Consider the following 18,771-nt stretch of genomic DNA (forward strand, 5'->3'; position numbering starts at 1 on the left):
GGCTCTTAAAATGACTAGAGGATAAAGTGGATAGAAAATGCTTCTGTTTCTTCTAGTCTACTGAAGAGCCTCTTACCTTAGAGGGTAAACACTGAGAAGATAAGTGTCAATTTTTTTCTTATCCATCTATTTAGGACTTAATACACCAACACCTTAAACCGGGTGCATGTAGTGACAAGATGAGAAATTGCAGTGAAAGCTGGGAATTATTTACAGGCAGCTATCAACTAGAGAACCTTAGCTTGTCAATATCTTCTAATAACAGCCTACCAACTTTATGAAGACATTTTGAGGAATGAAAACGGTGTTTAGAATTCCTTTAAAATTAGAAGGTTGAGGCAAATACCAAGAACTTTTTGCCTGCCTGCCAGTCACACAGGTTTGGTATGTATTTTAATGCAAGCAGCTAGCACCCTCTAGTGGCAGCAGCATGCCATATTATCAAAATGAGCAAACAAATCAGGACAAGTTTTGTGAACTTTATTTTTCATAAACAATTTGTACAGTAACATTGCACCGCGAATTCCTGATTATCCGCTGAATTTCACTGCAGCAGTGAACGGGAGGAGAGGAGACTTCTGGTTATTTCAGAATTGCAACTCTTGGAACACACATTCTGAAAACATTCACAGTTTTAAAGGGACAAGTTAAAAAAAAAAAAAAGCAGCACTTCACCAGATATCTGCCTTTAGAGATGTAAAATGCTTCACTGGCCTAACACTGGCAAGCTAAGTACACTCATTCTGGGGCAGCAAAGTGAAATGAAGTAGTGACTGTTGGGGGGGGGGGGACTTTCACTATTCACGCAAGTCAAAATGCTAGTGTAGAATATCAGAAAGTGAGTCATTGCTGGTAGAAGTAATTTCCGTTAAATAGGGGCACAATGAGTGTATCCAATCCATATGACACTATTGACTCATCAGTGTCCATATTCATCAGTAGACAAAATGTGTATAGTAGAGGTAGGTGACATGGAACTTTCCATCTGCTCAGTTACAAGCTATGCAGTATTGAAGCTGCAGTGCATAGATATCAGGAAAACCATGTTAGGAATGTAGAATATTCAAGGAATCTGATAGCTTTATAGGAGTTCAATAGTTATCCCCAAAGCCAGCGTATGGTTTTTTCAGATCATACACGTATGATCTAAGGATTGTTCTGCCTCCTCCACATCAATCTGCACTTTAGCACATTCAAGGAACCTAAATCAACTCTAAAACTTTCTGACCCTGAATAAACATAAACCGGGGGGGAGCAGTCTGGTCTCCAATCTCCATCTTACCATCCTGTTCAAGTGAACACTAGCATCAAAAGGATTACTATCTGGAATGACTTTCTGCATGTAGCCTTAAAAGAAGGAATCACATAGCTGTGCAGTACATTTATCAAAGGCAAAAGTGTGCAATACACATAATATTCATCATAAGCACATGTGGGCTGCAAGGACTTAAATGGACGTATGTGCTTTATGCCCAGACAGAACTATAAAAGAAAAGACCTTGCCACAAAATACATAGACATAAAATAAAACATGAACAATTAATAATGTCATGGACCAGACATGGTCATTGCAAACACCCCTGGGTATAAAACGCTGAAAGCCACCAACATAGGGTGCCGACCACAATGTGCAGTCATCTTGGTCTGACACTCTGGTGAGAATGCAGCAGGCTGTGGGCATTTCATAAAAACAATGATCCCTTTAAGACTTCAGTAAACAATCCATACATTGGCATATACCATGGCATACAAACTAGACAGGATATCTAAGTGTTCATAGCTGTCATGTGGGTGTATTGATCAATGAAAATGCACATTCACATGTCATGTACTACACAGATAGGGTTTTTCTCTGTTTTTTCTCAGGTATTGAGGCTGTGGCTTTAAAAAGGGTCGTCTTGTGTTCTAACAAATGTGGCAACAAATTCTCTCAGTTTGCAGTGATAGCTGTTCGGCAGTTCTGCCACGCTGACCACACCTGGCTAGTAAGCTGACCCATATGTTGGAGACCTATTCCACGGTCATTTTTGATGTGCTTCTGCCACAGTTGGCATATCCAATCCTCCAATATTTAACATAGAAAATACCCCATCTTTAACAAAAAAAAAAAGAAAGCATACCATACAGTAAAATTTGCATGGGCAGCCCTGGGCACTGAATGATTCATTAACGCAAACCATTAAGCTGCAACGGCTCCAGTGTCTGACAATACAGGGAAAGGGTTGCTGGCGCCACACACCATCAAGTAATCAGGTGCCAGAAAAGGCCCCTTTACTTTTACCATGTTGAGGCTTCATCAGAAGTTGGTTGAAAGGGTGTGTCAAGTCATTTTGTTATATAGATATATATACTATATTTATAAATATAAATCACTGTCACGCTGCCCTTTTTATCATCGTACATGCACGTATTTACACCATGGCTTCCAATGCCAGCCCCTCCATGCCCAGGGAGGGAAGGAAGCCCAGGCAGGAGGTGGGAATTTATGTTACAGAATATGGCATCGCCCCTGCAACCATAACACAGCAGAAGGGAAAATAAAAGGGGGTTTGACCACCTTCATCCCACCAACTTGCCACAAAATACTATTGAGAAAAGGGGGCATTTTTGTAAGTCCAGTGCAGAGTCTCTGGGGTGTTACAGTGCAGTCCCATAAGGCAGGCTCCAGTGTCCATCATGGCTGGGCTGAGGAGCACACAGGGCAGTATGTCACCAGTTTGCCTTCACAGCTTTAATATCACTAACCAGATTCTGAGCCAAGCAGATTCCAAAAATCTGAAAAAAAAATAAATAAAAGTCATTTCATCCAGTATCTTTTATCTTCTGTAAAACCAGCTTAAAGGGAATCTGTCAGCACCTTTTCGGCTTCTGAGGTGCTGACATTGTGTGGAAGGTGTGTGTGTGTGTGTTCGTGTGTGTATTACCTTTCTTTTTCTGGTAGCTACTGTGTTTTTTTCCATAATCTGCTCTGTAACTTGCGGCACAAGTGCCAAAGAAGAGTCTTGGTGCCCAATCGTGCCACACTTCGTCCCGCCTCCAACTACCTCCTCCTCCCAGCTTCACCTGAATATTCATTGGGGGCTGGCTGCCGCCTTCCTGGCAACATCATCTGACGGCAAAGGCCCCGCGTATAGAGCGTCAGAGCGGCGCAGGTGCACTGTGCACATCAACTGAGGGCATAGGCTCCGGCCCTCAGCACGACTGCGCCTCTACGGCGCAAGCGCAAATTGTTCGTCAGGAGCGCGTGCCGCACAGAGCCAGGGCGCATGCGCGAACTGACAAGTGTGCGCGGGGCCTTTGCCATCAGATGACGCAGCCAGCCCCCAATGAATATTCAGGTGAAGCTGGGAGGAGGAGGTAGATGGAGGCGGGACAAAGTGCAGCACCAAGACTCCTCTTTGGCACTTGTGCCGCAAGTTACAGAACAGATTATGGAAAAAGTACAGCAGCTACCAGAAAAAGAAAGGTAATACACACACTAACACACACACACACACACACACACACACACACACACCTTCCTCACAATGTCAGCACCTCAGAAGCCGAAAAGGTGCTGACAGATTCCTTTTAAGCTTTTTTTTTTGTCTGGGAAAAATTCATACTTCATAGCATGGCTATGTCAGTAATGAATACTTACATATCCCATTGTCCTGCCACTGAGGGTTCCCGGGACGCTTGCTCTGTGCTGCAGTCAGTGTTTACATAACATCCAATGATGTCCTATTCCCAAACAATGTCAAGTCAGCATAGACTTGATGATGAGCAGCCATTCCCACTGGGAGTAGCATGTCACTGGATGTTTTCAAAATAGTTACAGTGGCGCAAAGCAGGCGGCCCAGGGACAAGTATAGATTACAGACATGTCCCAGGAAGTATTGCAAAGTATGAATTTTTCCAGGACAACCTCTTTAGCTTCCCTAAATGTAAACAGATGACACAAAGTTAACAAGATCTCACTTAAAAGGTATTGTGTCATGAAGCAAAGAAGGAAATACACTACATAATATGTATAGGAGTAGAAATGTTCTGTTTTTAGTAAAGTTGCTTATATCACTGTACAATTTTTCTTTTGTATGCATATATGATTTCCTCTCTGAACTGTGACCCTGCTTTTGTCACACAACCATGCAGACACTTTCCCACAATCCCCCTTGCTTGCATGTGAAGTGAAAAACCAACTGCCAGTACTAATGAGACAGACCGTGTGACTGCACTTGAACTGAGCATGAGTGACACAACCTCAGGTCCACAATATGGAATTTAGGGGCCCCATAAAGGCAGAATGTAAGCCCCCCCCCACCTCTTCACACACTTACAAGTTCCTATACTGCCTCGTATCATGTATCTGGAGGTTGCTACAACAGCATAGATTCTTTTGACAGGGCCCTACACCAATTTTAAAATTCTTAAAGACAAATCTAAAAATCCCAGGTGAGCAGGGGATGGGGACATAAGAAGCTATGCGTCAGTGTCACCAACCCCTGGTCTTTAGTTTCTTCCGGCTTCTTGCATAGTCACGTTCTAGCGGGAAATACTTGCTTAGCCATTCAGTGACTGCAGTGGTGTCCTGCCCCAGTCACTGACTGGCTGTATGAACATTTCTGAACCAGGACATAGGATAGGTTTTCCATTGACTTATATTGCTGTTATATAGAAGTTTACTAGGGACACAGGTCATGTCCTCCCTCCTGCCCCTCTTCTCCAGGTCACTGCTCCTCTGGAATATAACAGTGATGACCTTGATCAAAAACTGTGCAGAGAAATCTGCTATTAAAGCTAGTGCTGTATATATGCAAAACAAAGCAGGCACATGGGGGGGGGGAATACAAAGTCTCACTCAAATTACACATTTTAAGAAATTCTTGTACATTGCAAATATGTTTTATTTGACATAATGCATCAGTTTTGTGACAACCCCTTTAACCTCATAACCCTAAACCAAAGCTTGAAGCATTGACCCCATCCACTGCCTTAGACCTCTAGGGAGGTTTTTAAAATAATTTAAAAAAAAGGTTCAGTTGTCTAAACCAGGGATGCAACCTATAGCTCAAAAACTTAAGTATTTTAATTCAGCTAAAACCAACCTAATCCTTTTAGTCCAGCAGAGGGCAGCAACACTCTTCCTACAGTAATACAAAGACAGCCCCCCAATAGTTTTTGTAGCCATCTGCTCGTTTCTTGCACCTGTCTCCTGGTAGTTTTCAACAGCAATTCTCTTGTGTTGTTGACTGTTTACACGATTTTCTCTCTCCTAAGATTTTCAACTGCATTGAGATCAGGACTACCTTTTTACTAATGAGTAGAGATGAGCGAACCAGGTTTGAGTCCATCTGAAACCAAACGTTCGGCATTTGATTAGCTGGGGCTGCTGAATATGGATAAAGCCCTAAGGTTGTCTGGAAAACATGGATACAGCCAATGACTATATCCATGATTTCCACATAGCCTTAGGGCTTTATCAAAAATTAGCAGCCACCGCTAATCAAATGCCGAACGTTCCCTACTCTAAGCTTTCTCCTTTCCAGTTCATCCTAAATGCAGCAGCTCATCTTCCTTCTCAGTCATTCCACTAATGGACTATTATACAAATAAAGCACCTTCTGCCTTTTGTCCCAACCCCTCAACTCCATATAGATGGTAAGCTTTGGCTAGCAGGACCTTCATTCTTTTCGTGTGTTATTCTGTCTATGTACCCCAGAAATGTAAAGTGCTGCTGAGTTACTGAGTACAGTATTATTTACTTTTAGATGTGCTTTGGATCTTTATCCTGCTGTAGTGCCAATTTTGTTAAACTCTATTTGTCAGGACAATAAAAAAAGTGCTTCCAAATCTCAAGTTTCACTGTTCCTGTAAAAGGGCCACAAGCCTTAAGAGGCAGCAAAGCAGTCCCACAACATTATTCCCTATCATGTTTCACTGCAGGTAGGGTGCAGTTTTCTCTATAAGCTTTATCTTCATAACACTGGTAGCATTGCCAGAAAGTGCTAGTCCTGTTTATTTTGTCGGTTTTCCCAGAAGGATTATGGCATATCTATGCAACTTCTATCAAAGTTTACTCATGTGCTTTTGCCTATACTGTCCCATTATGTGTTTTGTACAGTGGCTGCATGTGTTACAGGTGGAAACACTTACTCCAGATGTCTCCAGTCATGTTGTACATGGCTCCTTCACCTCATTTTAAAGTAAGGGTCCTTTTACAAGGCCTGATGTGCCATGTATTGCCACAAGAGAGCACCAGTGACTTATGGCGTGTTTAGACACAGATTTTACAGAATTCTGAAAGGCAAAAGGCAGGAGCAGACTATAAACAGGGAACAAGTCATGAAGGAAAGACTGAGATTTCTCCTCTCCCATGCCTGGCATTGGCTTCAAAAATCTGTCAGATAAATCTGTGTAAACACAACATTAAAAGGAGTACTCCGGTGACAAATCGTTGCTTGAATCTGCCGCCAGCCGCGTCTCAGTCAAGAGGTTATTGCCACCTTTTATCATAATTTTAATCGTAATTTTAGGCAAGATTAAATATAAATAGGTTTGTGCTAGGAGTTGTCAAAAAAAAAAAAAAAAACTACAATATTTTCCTGCGTATAAAAGTCAGGGGTTGTCTTATACGCCAAGTGTTTTATTATAGGGCGGGTGCTGAAAAACTTCAGAGCTGGACTGGAGAATTTGCAGTTGCGTACAGTGGGGGCGGGGGGGCTGGACGCTCAAATACGGCTGCATCTCCACTGTATGGGGTGACCATATAAAAGGCAGAGCAAGCAGCAGGCGCCCAGGGTATGTAAAAGATACAGCAGAGTGGGGCTGTGCCAGGAAAAAAACACCTCTTTCACCCGTCTGGCCTTCCCTTGTGTCCTACCGGTATTACTATACCTCCTTCTCTGTCTCTCAGATCTCGCTGCTGTCTAATTTTTTTTCTACTAGTTTTTGGTGTGTGTTGGAAGAGGTGTAGTATTAAACAGAGTATATCCCAAACTCTATATTTTAACTAGAAAAGTTGGGAGTCCTCTTTTATACCCAGTCGTCTTATATGCTGGAAAATAAGGGTACAAATTTTAATGGCATTCTAGGTGCACTTTATTCTGTTACTATTATTACAGCAATACCAAAGGGGGCAAGTTTTCTTTGCAAGTTAAGCTGTACCATTTTGGAGTAGATAAGACTTTTTTTTTTTTTTTTTTTTTTTTTTAATGAATGTTTTATCCAAAGCAAGGTGTTTATGGTGTCCACTGTGCGGGATAAATAATGGTATATATTAGTACTTTAACATTTGTATCACTGTGTACGGAAAGTTCTAAATATAGGAAAAGGGGGTGTTTTTAATTTGGGTGTGATTCCCAGGCCAGGAGCCTGCTATATCATTCAGAGGTGGGGTTACAAAGGAGGGGAGTGATTACAGTCCGGGAAGCACGACTAGTTGAGGGAGAGATGCAGCCCACATAACTAGTTAGTGCCGATTTGCATTCAGTGTGGGGAGGAAGAAAACTACATTTTCAGGGAGACAAAAGCAAACACACACTTTATATAGTAGGAAATACTGCAGCATGCTTCAGAATGCCATTTTTGTAGCTTGGGACCCTAAATCCTCATGATTGTTTCCCTTAAAAGCTGCCATGATATACATGGGGAGCTAAGAGGTTTATTAAATGGAATCTGTCAGCTGTAATTCAGGTTCCTAACTGCTGATACTGTTAGGACAAGGTGACAATGCACCTTTCTTATATCCAGCTGTGCTTCAAAAATATAGAAAAAGGCTTTTATTCTATAGCGTATTGTCAAAAAGGCTTCCCTGAGCTCCTGAAGGGCGGCAAGCTGTAACGGCTCCTTACTCTCCCCTCTATACTAGACAATGCTTGGTACTCAGCTTCCAGGTGTCATGCAGGGAGGGGGAAGAGAGAGGAGACATTCCAGTTTTTTAGGAGCTTGGAAAAGTCTTTCAACCAAAGAATAAAAGCATTTTTCTATGTTCTGGAAGTACAGACTGATACATGAAAGGTACAATGTGTCTCCCTGATCTAAAAGCTATCTAACAGTGTCAGCAGTCTGGACGGATAATTACAGATGACAGATTTACTAACATCATTTACTTTTCTTTGGGATATGCATTATGACGCCTGAATGCTAAAGTGATATTGCCACCACCTTACTCTATGTGCAGTTCTTGGTACCATCCACAAGCTTAGATGCTGCACATTTGATATACTCCTGTACAAAATTTGTCTTTGTGGTCTTTCTGCTCTAAAATAGCTAAATTCCATTGGTGGACAGTGTCACCTAGGCGAGGCTTCACAGCAGATGGCCTTGTCCCCATCAGGGAGATAGGGCCCACCTAGGAAGACACTGCCCACTGAGTGACAAGATCATTTAAAAACCACAATATATTGTCATATAGGTGTTTTGTGTAGTTGCTATGATGTAAAACATTTAGGTTAATATCCTCTAAGTGACCATATTTTTGGTCAGGGGTGGTAGATCCCATGAGCATACATACCTGCAATAAAGCAACTGCAACGAATACTCCGGCAACTACTATTAAGTTGTCTTGCAGCCATTTCTCAAATTGACCTACGCATCCTTTAGTATATATATAACTCTGTTGCTCCAGCTCCTGTTTTGAAGAAAAGAATTTTGTCAGACCACTTACAAAATCCAATACATAGAAAGTGATCATCTTTATAGTAACAGATAGGCCCATATTTTTTTTTTACTATAAGGGCAAAGATACATTGCAATAAAGGACACTTTGAATTTAAATTTGGCAAGTGGTCTGCACCATTTATTAGTGCCTATCAGCCTTACACGCTATAGGCAATATAGAGAACCACCTGCACGGATCTGCATAGGGGAATGTGTGTCCATTTATTCAGTTCTGGAATTTATTATTATTGAGCAGCAGCAGCACCTTAGTCAAAGGTTTAACAAAACCAAACAAATGTGTTTTTCAAGTACTATGGTGCCAAGATCATTTTCTGTTATTTATCAGAAGGTAAGAAAAATAGTGTATGCATATAATTGTTCTATAGTGCCTTCCTACCTATATCATGGTAACGCAAGGCTCCTTTCACACTGCGTTGTACAGTGCCACGCAGAGATTTATGTTGAGGTAACAGATTACCATTTCCATACAGCACTCCCTAACTATTCCATACATCAAATAAACATTATGTACACTGTAAACCACCTGAAGGGAGGCCAAAGTTAGTCAAAAGGTAACAGAACTGCCATTTACCTTATAAACCTGTCGATTTCTCAGCATATACAACAAATGAACACCTAACTGTGGTGTGAATAGCAACTAAGAACACACAAGCCTTACCAGCTTTAGTCTCACGTCATATCCACACTGCGTATTGGGGACATCCTCCTGTAGGAAGTAAACACAACTTGCTAAGTTCTTGTAGACACTAAGTAGCTAAAGGGTATCACACAACCATGAAAGGCCAGAAGAATATTCTTTTGGCCTCAGTCAGGCCAGTATACCACACAAATAAAAGGTCTAGAATAGACACAGCAGGTAATACTATTCCATAGAAAGGTATACTGTTGGATACAGCACAGACAAAAAAACTAAAATTGCAACAGCAAACTGCCGGTGCCTACCGAACATATTTCCACCAGCATACATACGATAAAAACCTGCTCTATAGATATTAAAAAATGAGGATCTTAGCAAACCATTTGGCCGGAGTGTACCATGTCACCACGTTAAGGTGTCCTCAGAGACATGGGGGGAGATTTATCAAACATGGTGTAAAGTGAAACTGGCTCAGTTGCCCCTAGCAACCGATCAGTTTCCACTTTTCATTCCTCAGACTCTTGGAAAATGAAAGGTGGAATCTGATTGGTTGCTAGGGGCAACTGAGCCAGTTTCACTTTACACCATGTTTGATAAATCTCCCCCATGGTCCTTACTTTAGCATTGGCCTCTCCTGGGCTAACATTAACCCCTTAGCGACCCATGACATATCTGATACGTCATGGTGCCGCGGGGGGTGTTCAGAGCGGGGCTGATCCCGACTGATGGCTGATGAAACCTATTACAGAGTTTCTTAAAATCGCTTATACTACTGATTAGAGCAATAAAAAAAAAACATGACAGTTACGCTTTAAGCCTCTAAGTGCAGCTGTCAAACCTGACAGCTGCACTTAGAGGCTTTGATCCACATGTCCCTGGTGTCTAGTGGGACGGATCTCTACCCCACCCCCCCCCTGCAGAGATAAACAAATAAACATTTAGTATCGCCGCGTGCGTAATCGCCCGAACTATTACACTACTGATCTCGCACGGTAAACGGTGTAAGCGCCAAAAAATTCTAAAGTGCAAAATTGTGCATTTTTGGTCGCATCAAATCCAGAAAAATGTAATAAAAAGTGAACAAAAAGTCGCATATGCAAGGTACCGATAGAAAGTACATGTCATGGCGCAAAAAAAAAAAATGACACCTCACACAGCCCCATAGACCAAAAGGATAAAAGCGCTATAAGCCTGGGAATAGAGCGATTTTAAGGAACATATATTTGTTAACAATGGTTTGAATTTTTTACAAGCCATCAGATAATATAAAAGTTATACATGTTACATATCGTTGTAATCGTAACAACTTGAGGAACATGCATAACAAGTCAGTTTTACCATAGGGCGAACGGCGTAAATGCAAAACTCCCCGAAATCAAAACAAATTCCTTTTTTTTTTCAATTTGACAGCGCAAATGATTTTTTTTCCAGTTTCGCAGCATATTTATGGAAAAATAATGCCTGTCATAGCAAAATACAATTGGTTTCGCAAAAAAAAAAAAAAAAAAAAAAAAAAAAGGGCTCATGTGGGTCTCTAGGTGAACAAATGCAAGCACTGTGGCCTTTTAAACATAAAAAGGAAAAAGTAAAAGTGCAAAAACAAAAATTGGCCCTAACCTTAAGGGGTTAAAAGGGAGCCTGTCACCCCGGCTCCCGGGGTGAAGCCCGCTAGACCCCCCGGTGGAGCCCCTTATACTTACCCCTTCCTCGAAGTCCAGGTCCCAGACCCTGTCCCACCAACGAAAAATCCCCATTGGAAGCGGTGCACACGCTAACCAGAGAGGAATGCGACACCCATAGAGGATGACTGCTCCAGTCATTCTCTATGGGCGTCGGATTCATCCCTGGTGAGCGTGCACGTGGTTTCTGACCGGGATTTCCTGGGTCTGGACTTCGAGGAAGGGTTAAGTATAAGGGGCTCCACCAGGGGGTTGGGCGGGCTTCACCCCGGCAGTTTGCAAAGGTCCTCTTTTAATATCTATAGAGCAGATTTTTATCGTATGTACGCCAGGGGGAGGGAGGTTCGAGTATTAACGGGGTAAGTCTTTGCAGGTTGCCGTTGCACTTTGTTTTTTGTCTGTACTTTAGCCACATGCAGCGTGCAACCTACAGTGTGAACAGGGGCATTGGGGTGCTGCCACTTTCTTTTTTTCTTCTCTTGGATAAAGTACAGGTACATATCAGAAGGGTTTACTTCACGTGTCAAACCAAAACAATTAGTGTGATGTGAATGTGCTCTTATGGAGCATAACACGTATTAGAGGAGAACTTAAGGGCCCTATTACATCAGACAATTACCAGGCATTCCGTCTGAATCATTTGGTGTAATAGGTCATGTTAAAAAGACCACAATCAGCGATGGTCTGCTGTGCGTCGCCGCTCACTTCAATGGGCCACCAAGACAATCTAAAGATGGTCTGGGAAGCCTATCCCGCAGCTACCTCCCCCATTCCCCTCCTGCTCGCTGCCTGTGTGTGTGTGTGTGTGTGTGTGTGTGTGTGTGTGTGTGTGTGTGTGTGTGTGTGTGTGTGTGTGTGTGTGTGTGTAAAAGGGACTAAGAGGAAGCAAGTGCAGATTTGACAGATCGGCATTCACTTGCTCGTTTATATCATGCCATGTAATACAGCATAATGAGACTCAACATTTAAAAAGTAAAAGCACGCATGCAGTTTATCGCCCTTTCCCTGTAACTTTTTACTATAAGGGAAACCAAAGGTGGGTGGATGGGAAAGTCTACATGCCTGAGGGTGATTGACATGGAGATTGTAGGTATTGCCCTCTTGGACACTCAGGAAAATATGATAGGGAAGGGTCAGTAACAGAGCTCTACAGAAGGATGAAATCTCATCTGATTACAAAAAGGAAACATGCATAACAGAAAAAGTCAAGAAATTTACCGCAGGGTCCTTCACACAACAAGAGAACGGCACCCCACAGCGTTCTCGGCTCGGATTAGAATCTGTGCAATTGAAGTAAATGTTGAGGTTCCAGTCATTGGGTCCATGAGCACCACAGCAGGACCACTATTCAATTAAAAGAACAAATCATGTAGTAGCTGTCAGATAACAAAAGGCTCAGGTAAAAATCATCTACAGAATTTTAGATAAAGGTTCAGACTTTGCTGCCAAAGTATTGTGCATAAAAAAAACTAGGAGCAGAAAAGACTGGGCCAGCGATCTTCAAATGTTTACCACTGTACAAGTTACAAAAAGAAATTTGGTTGCAAAAGACAATGGAAGTTATTGATGTAAAACAGAGAAGCCTGGAATCTGCTCTATATATTCTATATATATTTTTTTAAAATTTTTATTTAAATTTTTCAATTGCAGAAATTGGGTGCATGCCTTGCAACAAACAAGCCAAGTGTGATCAAGACTAGGGCCAAATTCACACATGCATAGCAGGTTCGCAGCTACGAATAGGACTACAGATGGGCATCCATAGCTATCCGTATTTAGGACCTCTAACACAATTGTTTGCTTTTTTATCTTTTTGCTGCGCAGATCACGGCCCCAACACGGATCAGTAACACATTTGACGTTTACTCGGAGCCCAAGAAATCATTGGGTCCGCACTGAATAAAAATATGCGTGAAAGTGGCCTGAACAGAATAGGTTTAAAGCTAGTCAGCACAATGACCAAAGCAGTCTAAAAGGTCATTTTATGGAATATTAGTCTGTCAGGTGCAGGTTGGGTATAATAAAAGTAATACATTCCAACACGACTTACATATTCCTGAGCAAAATCAATGAGGTTCTGCAGGTCTATATCGTCACGATATGCCTTAACATTGTTATTAATGAAGAAGTTAAGCTGATCTTTTATCCAGTCTTTAAATACGAAGGCCAAAATCCCTGCTGTCAGCTCAAGGAAAAAGATCAGCCCAAGGAAGACTGAGAACTGCAAGAAAGAAAAACAAAAGCATAAATCACAGCACACTCTGAAGACCTGGGGAGCAGGCTGCAGTTTTGCGCTTAAAGATACATGGGTCGCCAAGGCTTCCCATGTGAAATGAAGGGAAGGTCTGATTTCAATCAAGTGCAACAAGTGAACCTCATAGTGATGTAGTTATTTTTACATTTCTCAAGATATCCAGGATGATCTTTATCAGCCCCAGAAAATTTAAACTATAAATGAAGACCCTAAATATCTTCCGTAAGATCAGGGAATAAGGAGGGGCTGGCCGCAGCTACAATAGTAATCAAGCCAGCTATAGCATCAAATTACTAGGCAGGGAGGAAAGAATGAGCACTAGGTGTGGTGGATATAACAGAACCATAACAACGTTATCCTAGTAAACACTCATTTCAGACCTTTGGTATGACAAGCAATGTTATGTGTTAAATGTGTATTTAATATGGCTAAAATTCTCCCGTGGTCGCTAAAAAGATGACAGTGAGAAAGCGCTAGGTGGGGCAACTTTTTCCATGAAAACTTTTGACAATGAAAACTGTGGGCCTTCTTATATAACTAAGTTTACCAGAAAAAAAAGTTAACATGGGACACCCCAGAACTATTTAATGCTTCAATTATACATAGTCATCTACCACTAACTTGGCTGTGTTTACATCTACGTCAGAGGCCCTGACACAAATTGAAACATTTAGGGGGGAAAAAAATAAAATAAAAAGGAAAAGGCAGAAACAAACAAGCTTCATTGTTAGCTATGGGGTTCTGTGAGCACAGGTGGCGTTGGTCAGGGTGAAAAGAAAAAGAAGAAAAAGAAAAATAATCTTACACAATGCGATTTCTACTTCTAAGAATAGGAAACATGTGAACAGAGCCTTGGCAGAAATTGAGCTGGATTACTTGGCGTATAGGAATGAGCTTTTAGAGAGGCCTCCTATTTGATGAGCCAAGTTTTTAATTAGATATTTTTGTAAACTTTTGGCATACATTACATTAGGACTATAATCACTTTTGAAGCACTTTTTTTTAAGAAAAGAAACCGTGCCTAAAAAGTGATTATAGTCCTAATGTAATATGTGCCAAAAGTTTACAAAAATATCTAACTTGGCTCATCACATAGGAGATCTCTCTAAGGGCTCATTCCTATACACCAAGAAATCCAGCTCAATTTCTGTTTTCTGTTGATCTCTGCTCAAGGCTTTGTTCACATGTTTCCTATTCTTAGAAGTAGAAGTTGCATTGTGTATGATTTTTTTTTTTATGTCAGAGGTTGTGCTCACAAGAAGATTTGCAACAAATTTTCAATATATTATACATTTGGCCCCTAGATGTCTCCCTTCACTGTGTGTATGTTCAGCTGTCCTGTCACAGCACCAAAACCTCTGTACTTTGTAATGGCCCAAAATCTACCATTAAATTAATTCTGAAACACCCAAAATATAATTTATGCGGTGAAATAAATTACAATTCTGCAAATATTGGGGGGCTTCCGTGTTTACATAATGCACTTTACGGTAAAACCAACATGATATCTTTATTCTATAGGTCAGTTTGAATACAGCAATACGCATGTTTATGTAGCTTTTGTAATGTTTTACTGTTTGTTTTTTTTTGCACCATGATCTCTAGTTTTTATTGGTACCATATTTGTGTAGACAGATGTATTGATCACTTTTTTTTTTTTTATGTAAAATGTAATAAACCAGCAATCCTGGAGTTTTTGGGGGCTTTTTGTTTACACCGCTCACCGTGCAGGAATATTATTGATTTTATTAGATTGGACAATTATGCATGCTACGGCTTAAAATTAGTTTATTTTTATATGTTTTATTTATAAAATGGGAAGGGGGAGCGATTTAAACTTTTATTGGGGGAGTGGCTATGTTTGTTAGCACTTTTTTTTTAAATGGTTTGTTTTACAATTTTTAGGTCACTGTGGGTGTCCCAATCAGACAGTGACATGAGTAAAGCTCCTGTCCCTGTCTTTTAAATGCAGCAATCGCAGCACTGCAGGGGTTAAAGGGGATATCCAGTGCTATAAAAACATGGCCACTTTCTTTAGGAGACAACACAACTGTTTCCAGTTCAGGTGTGGTTTGCAATTAAACTCTATTCACTTCAATGGAACAGAGCGGCAAAACCCTGCCCAAGCTGGAGACAAGAGTGGGGCTGTCTCTGGAAGAAAGTGCCCATGTTTTTGTAGCGCTGGATAACCCCCTTAATGGCAGCCCATCATTATAGCAGCCAGTCCCCATTTGTTATGAAGTGAGCTCAGCTCCTGAGCTCACTTCATAGTGCCGCCGGACCCACTGGTTTAAACATAGAAAACTAAAAACATAAAATAAATTTATACGTACTAGAGTGTAGTGTATTGCAAAACTGCTTGCGATCACAGCTAAAAAAAAAAAAATTGTGACAGGTACACTTTAAAATGGAATTTCAAATCACATATATATTGGTATCCAGCTCAAAAAAGGAAAAATTTTAATAACATATGGCTGTTGCCTTTCAAGCATCTCCTCCTGCAAACAATTACTTGTTGCCTAAGCTGAATAGCCTAAGCTGAATAGTGGCAGCCAATCTATGCTGAGATGAAGTCAGTATGGACAACATAATATCACATACAAGAGAAGACAGGTAGGGATCCACATAATGAGTCTATATATACTTTAATATTCTATTTTGGAACCATCCAATCTACTCCACAACTCTACCCACGCACCCTTCAGAGGAAATGTCTTTCCCTTCAACAATGCAAAATTAAATTTTTTTTGGCACTGCAACTGAGGGGGATTGTAAGGGACTAAATGCAATAATGTAAGGGAGAATCAAAACCCCTCCCTATGCCAAAAAGGCTAATTAAAACTGGTGCAAGCTCCGATTCCCTCAATTATTGTGTCCCCATTCATGTTGTTTGGAGTCTCCCAGCGGTTTGCTTCCACTGAATTGCACACTACCATCACCAACAGGCAAGGCTTCCTGACATTGATTGACCATATGCTTCACTGGGAGAAAAAAAAAAAAAAAAAAAGTATGGTGCAGAAATGGTTTACATTGATGACAATGTCATCACCTATTCCTACACTTTTCAAAATGTCACCATTTTAGTCCTATTTGGTTAAACTTTAAAATTAAAATGTAGTGAATATAATGCATACATATACACACACGCACAAGCATGTTATGTAAAACGTGTTTGAGCAAACATTTCAAACTCCATTCATTGCTCTGCATGAACAAAGTTTGCCATTTGTATAAAGGGACAAAAAAACTACCCCAAAAGATAAATTTAAATGAAGCCACAGTTCTCACTGAATAACTTACAAATTTTAGCAGAGATGTATTCTCCCGTAGTGCTCCAATGCAGCCAGCGAATCCCAGCACAAACATAACAGCCCCGGTCACCATGAAGAGCCAAACAGGGTCAAAGCCACCCAGGTCTGTGATGGAGGAGATGTTGGAAAGAACACCCTGTGAAGGTGATTATAAAGAATGTCACCAAACATGATAGTTATATTACATTCAGTATACAGTTGGATGAGCACACAAAGGGATACCAGTCAATGATAAAGATCTAAAATCTAAACAGCTAAACTTAATTGCTCTTAAAGGGTTGCCCAGATATAAATTTTTACATATGGCTGAGGGCATGTTAAAAAACAAAAAAAAAAAAAAACCTCACTCACCAGTCCCTATGTCCCACCACTTAAAAGATTTATCCAGGATTAGAAAACGCAAAGCTACACCACCACCCATGTCCTCAGGTTGTGTGTGGTATTACAAATCAGCTCCGCTCACTTTAATGGAATTGAGCTGCAAAACCACGCAAAAACTGAAGACAAGAATGGTGCCATTTCTAGAAGAAAGTGGCGTACTTTTTCAAGCCTGGACAAACCCATTACTTCCCAAGAGGCAGGACACTGCAGTGGCCAGCGTTTGACTGAGGCGGCAATTCATGCCAGGAGGACTCATGACAGGAACCAGGAAGTGGCAATGGCCAGTGGGGACAGGAAAGCTTTGCAAGGGCAGCTGTGGGTGATCAGGGTAGAAGAGTGACTTTACATATGGGTGAGAGCATGTTAAAAAAAATATACACTACCGTTCAAAAGTTTGGGGTCACCCAAACAATTTTGTGTTTTCCATGAAAAGTCACACTTCACCACTATACGTTGTGAAATTAATAGAAAATAGAGTCAAGACATTGACAAGGTTAGAAATAATGATTTGTATTTGAAATAACATTGTTTTTACATCAAACTTTGCTTTCGTCCAAGAATCCACCTTTTGCAGCAATTACAGCATTGCACACCTTTGGCATTCTAGCTGTTAATCTGTTGAGGTAAGCTGGAGAAATTGCACCCCACACTCCTAGAAGCAGCTCCCACAAGTTGGATTGGTTGGATGGGCACTTCTGGCGTACCATACGGTCAAGCTGCTCCCACAACAGCTCAATGGGGTTCAGATCTGGTGACTGCGCTGGCCACTCCATTACCTATGATAGAATACCAGCTGCCTGCTTCTGCTGTAAATAGTTCTTGCACAATTTGGAGGTGTGTTTAGGGTCATTGTCCTGTTGTAGGATGAAATTGGCTCCAATCAAGCGCTGTCCACTGGGTATGGCATGGCGTTGCAAAATTGAGTGATAGCCTTCCTTATTCAGAATCCCTTTTACCCTGTACAAATCTCCCACCTTACCAGCACCAAAGCAACACATTACCTCCACCATGCTTATCAGATGGCGTCAGGCATTCTTCCAGGATCTTTTCATTTGTTCTGCGTCTCACAAACGTTCTTCTTTGTGATCCAAACACCTCAAACTTGGATTCATCCGTCCACAACACTTTTTTCCAGTCTTCCTCTGTCCAATGTCGGTGTTCTTTTGCCCATCATAATCTTTCTTTTATTGGCCAGTCTCAGATATGGCTTTTTCTTTGCCACTCTGCCCTGAAGCCCAAAATCCCGCAGCCGCCTCTTCACTGTAGATGTTGACACTGGTGTTTTGCGGGTACTATTTAATGAAGATGCCAGTTGGGGACCTGTGAGGCGTCTGTTTCTCAAACTAGAGACTCTAATGTGCTGTCCTCTGAAGGGAGTAGTACACACAGTTGTAGGAAATCATCAATTTCTTAGCAATTTCTCACATGGAATAGCCTTCATTTCTCAGAAGAATAGACTGCCGAGTTTAAGATGAACATTCTCTTTTTCTGGCCATTTTGAGCGTTTAATTGACCCCACAAATGTGATGCTCCAGAAACACAATCTGCTCAAAGTAAGGTCAGTTTTGTAGCTTCTGTAACAAGCTAGACTCTTTTCAGATGTGTGAACATGATTGCACAAGGGTTTTCTGATCATCAATTAGCCTTCTGAGCCAATCAGCAAACACATTGTACCATTAGAACACTGGAGTAATAGTTGCTGGAAATGGGCCTCTATACACCTATGTAGATATTGCACCAAAAACCAGACATTTGCAGCTAGAATAGTCATTTACCACATTAGCAATGTATAGAGTGTATTTGTTTAACGTTAGGACTAGTTTAAAGTTATCTTAAATTGAAAAGTAC

At 41.1% G+C, this 18,771-nt stretch overlaps 1 protein-coding gene across 2 annotated transcripts in view; it reads right to left on the reverse strand.

Moving 5' to 3' along the window:
• Positions 1-459: 459 nt before the first annotated feature.
• Positions 460-18,771, reverse strand: part of TSPAN17 (tetraspanin 17) — a 59,224-nt gene continuing 40,912 nt past the window's right edge. The window contains exons 3-9 of one of the 2 annotated variants that reach the window (XM_069972736.1): positions 16,532-16,678; positions 13,028-13,198; positions 12,196-12,321; positions 9,320-9,367; positions 8,495-8,611; positions 6,136-6,279; positions 2,687-2,775 (exon numbers count right to left, since the gene is read on the reverse strand). In XM_069972736.1, coding sequence (XP_069828837.1) covers positions 6,181-6,279; positions 8,495-8,611; positions 9,320-9,367; positions 12,196-12,321; positions 13,028-13,198; positions 16,532-16,678 — 708 coding nt within the window. In that variant the 3' untranslated portion in view covers positions 2,687-2,775; positions 6,136-6,180. Of the gene's footprint in view, positions 2,776-6,135; positions 6,280-8,494; positions 8,612-9,319; positions 9,368-12,195; positions 12,322-13,027; positions 13,199-16,531; positions 16,679-18,771 lie in introns of both variants that reach the window. The other variant, XM_069972742.1, reaches the window with a different exon arrangement.

The sequence above is a fragment of the Dendropsophus ebraccatus genome, chromosome 1 (genome assembly GCF_027789765.1).
Source record: "Dendropsophus ebraccatus isolate aDenEbr1 chromosome 1, aDenEbr1.pat, whole genome shotgun sequence".
Taxonomy (NCBI): Eukaryota; Metazoa; Chordata; class Amphibia; order Anura; family Hylidae; genus Dendropsophus; species Dendropsophus ebraccatus.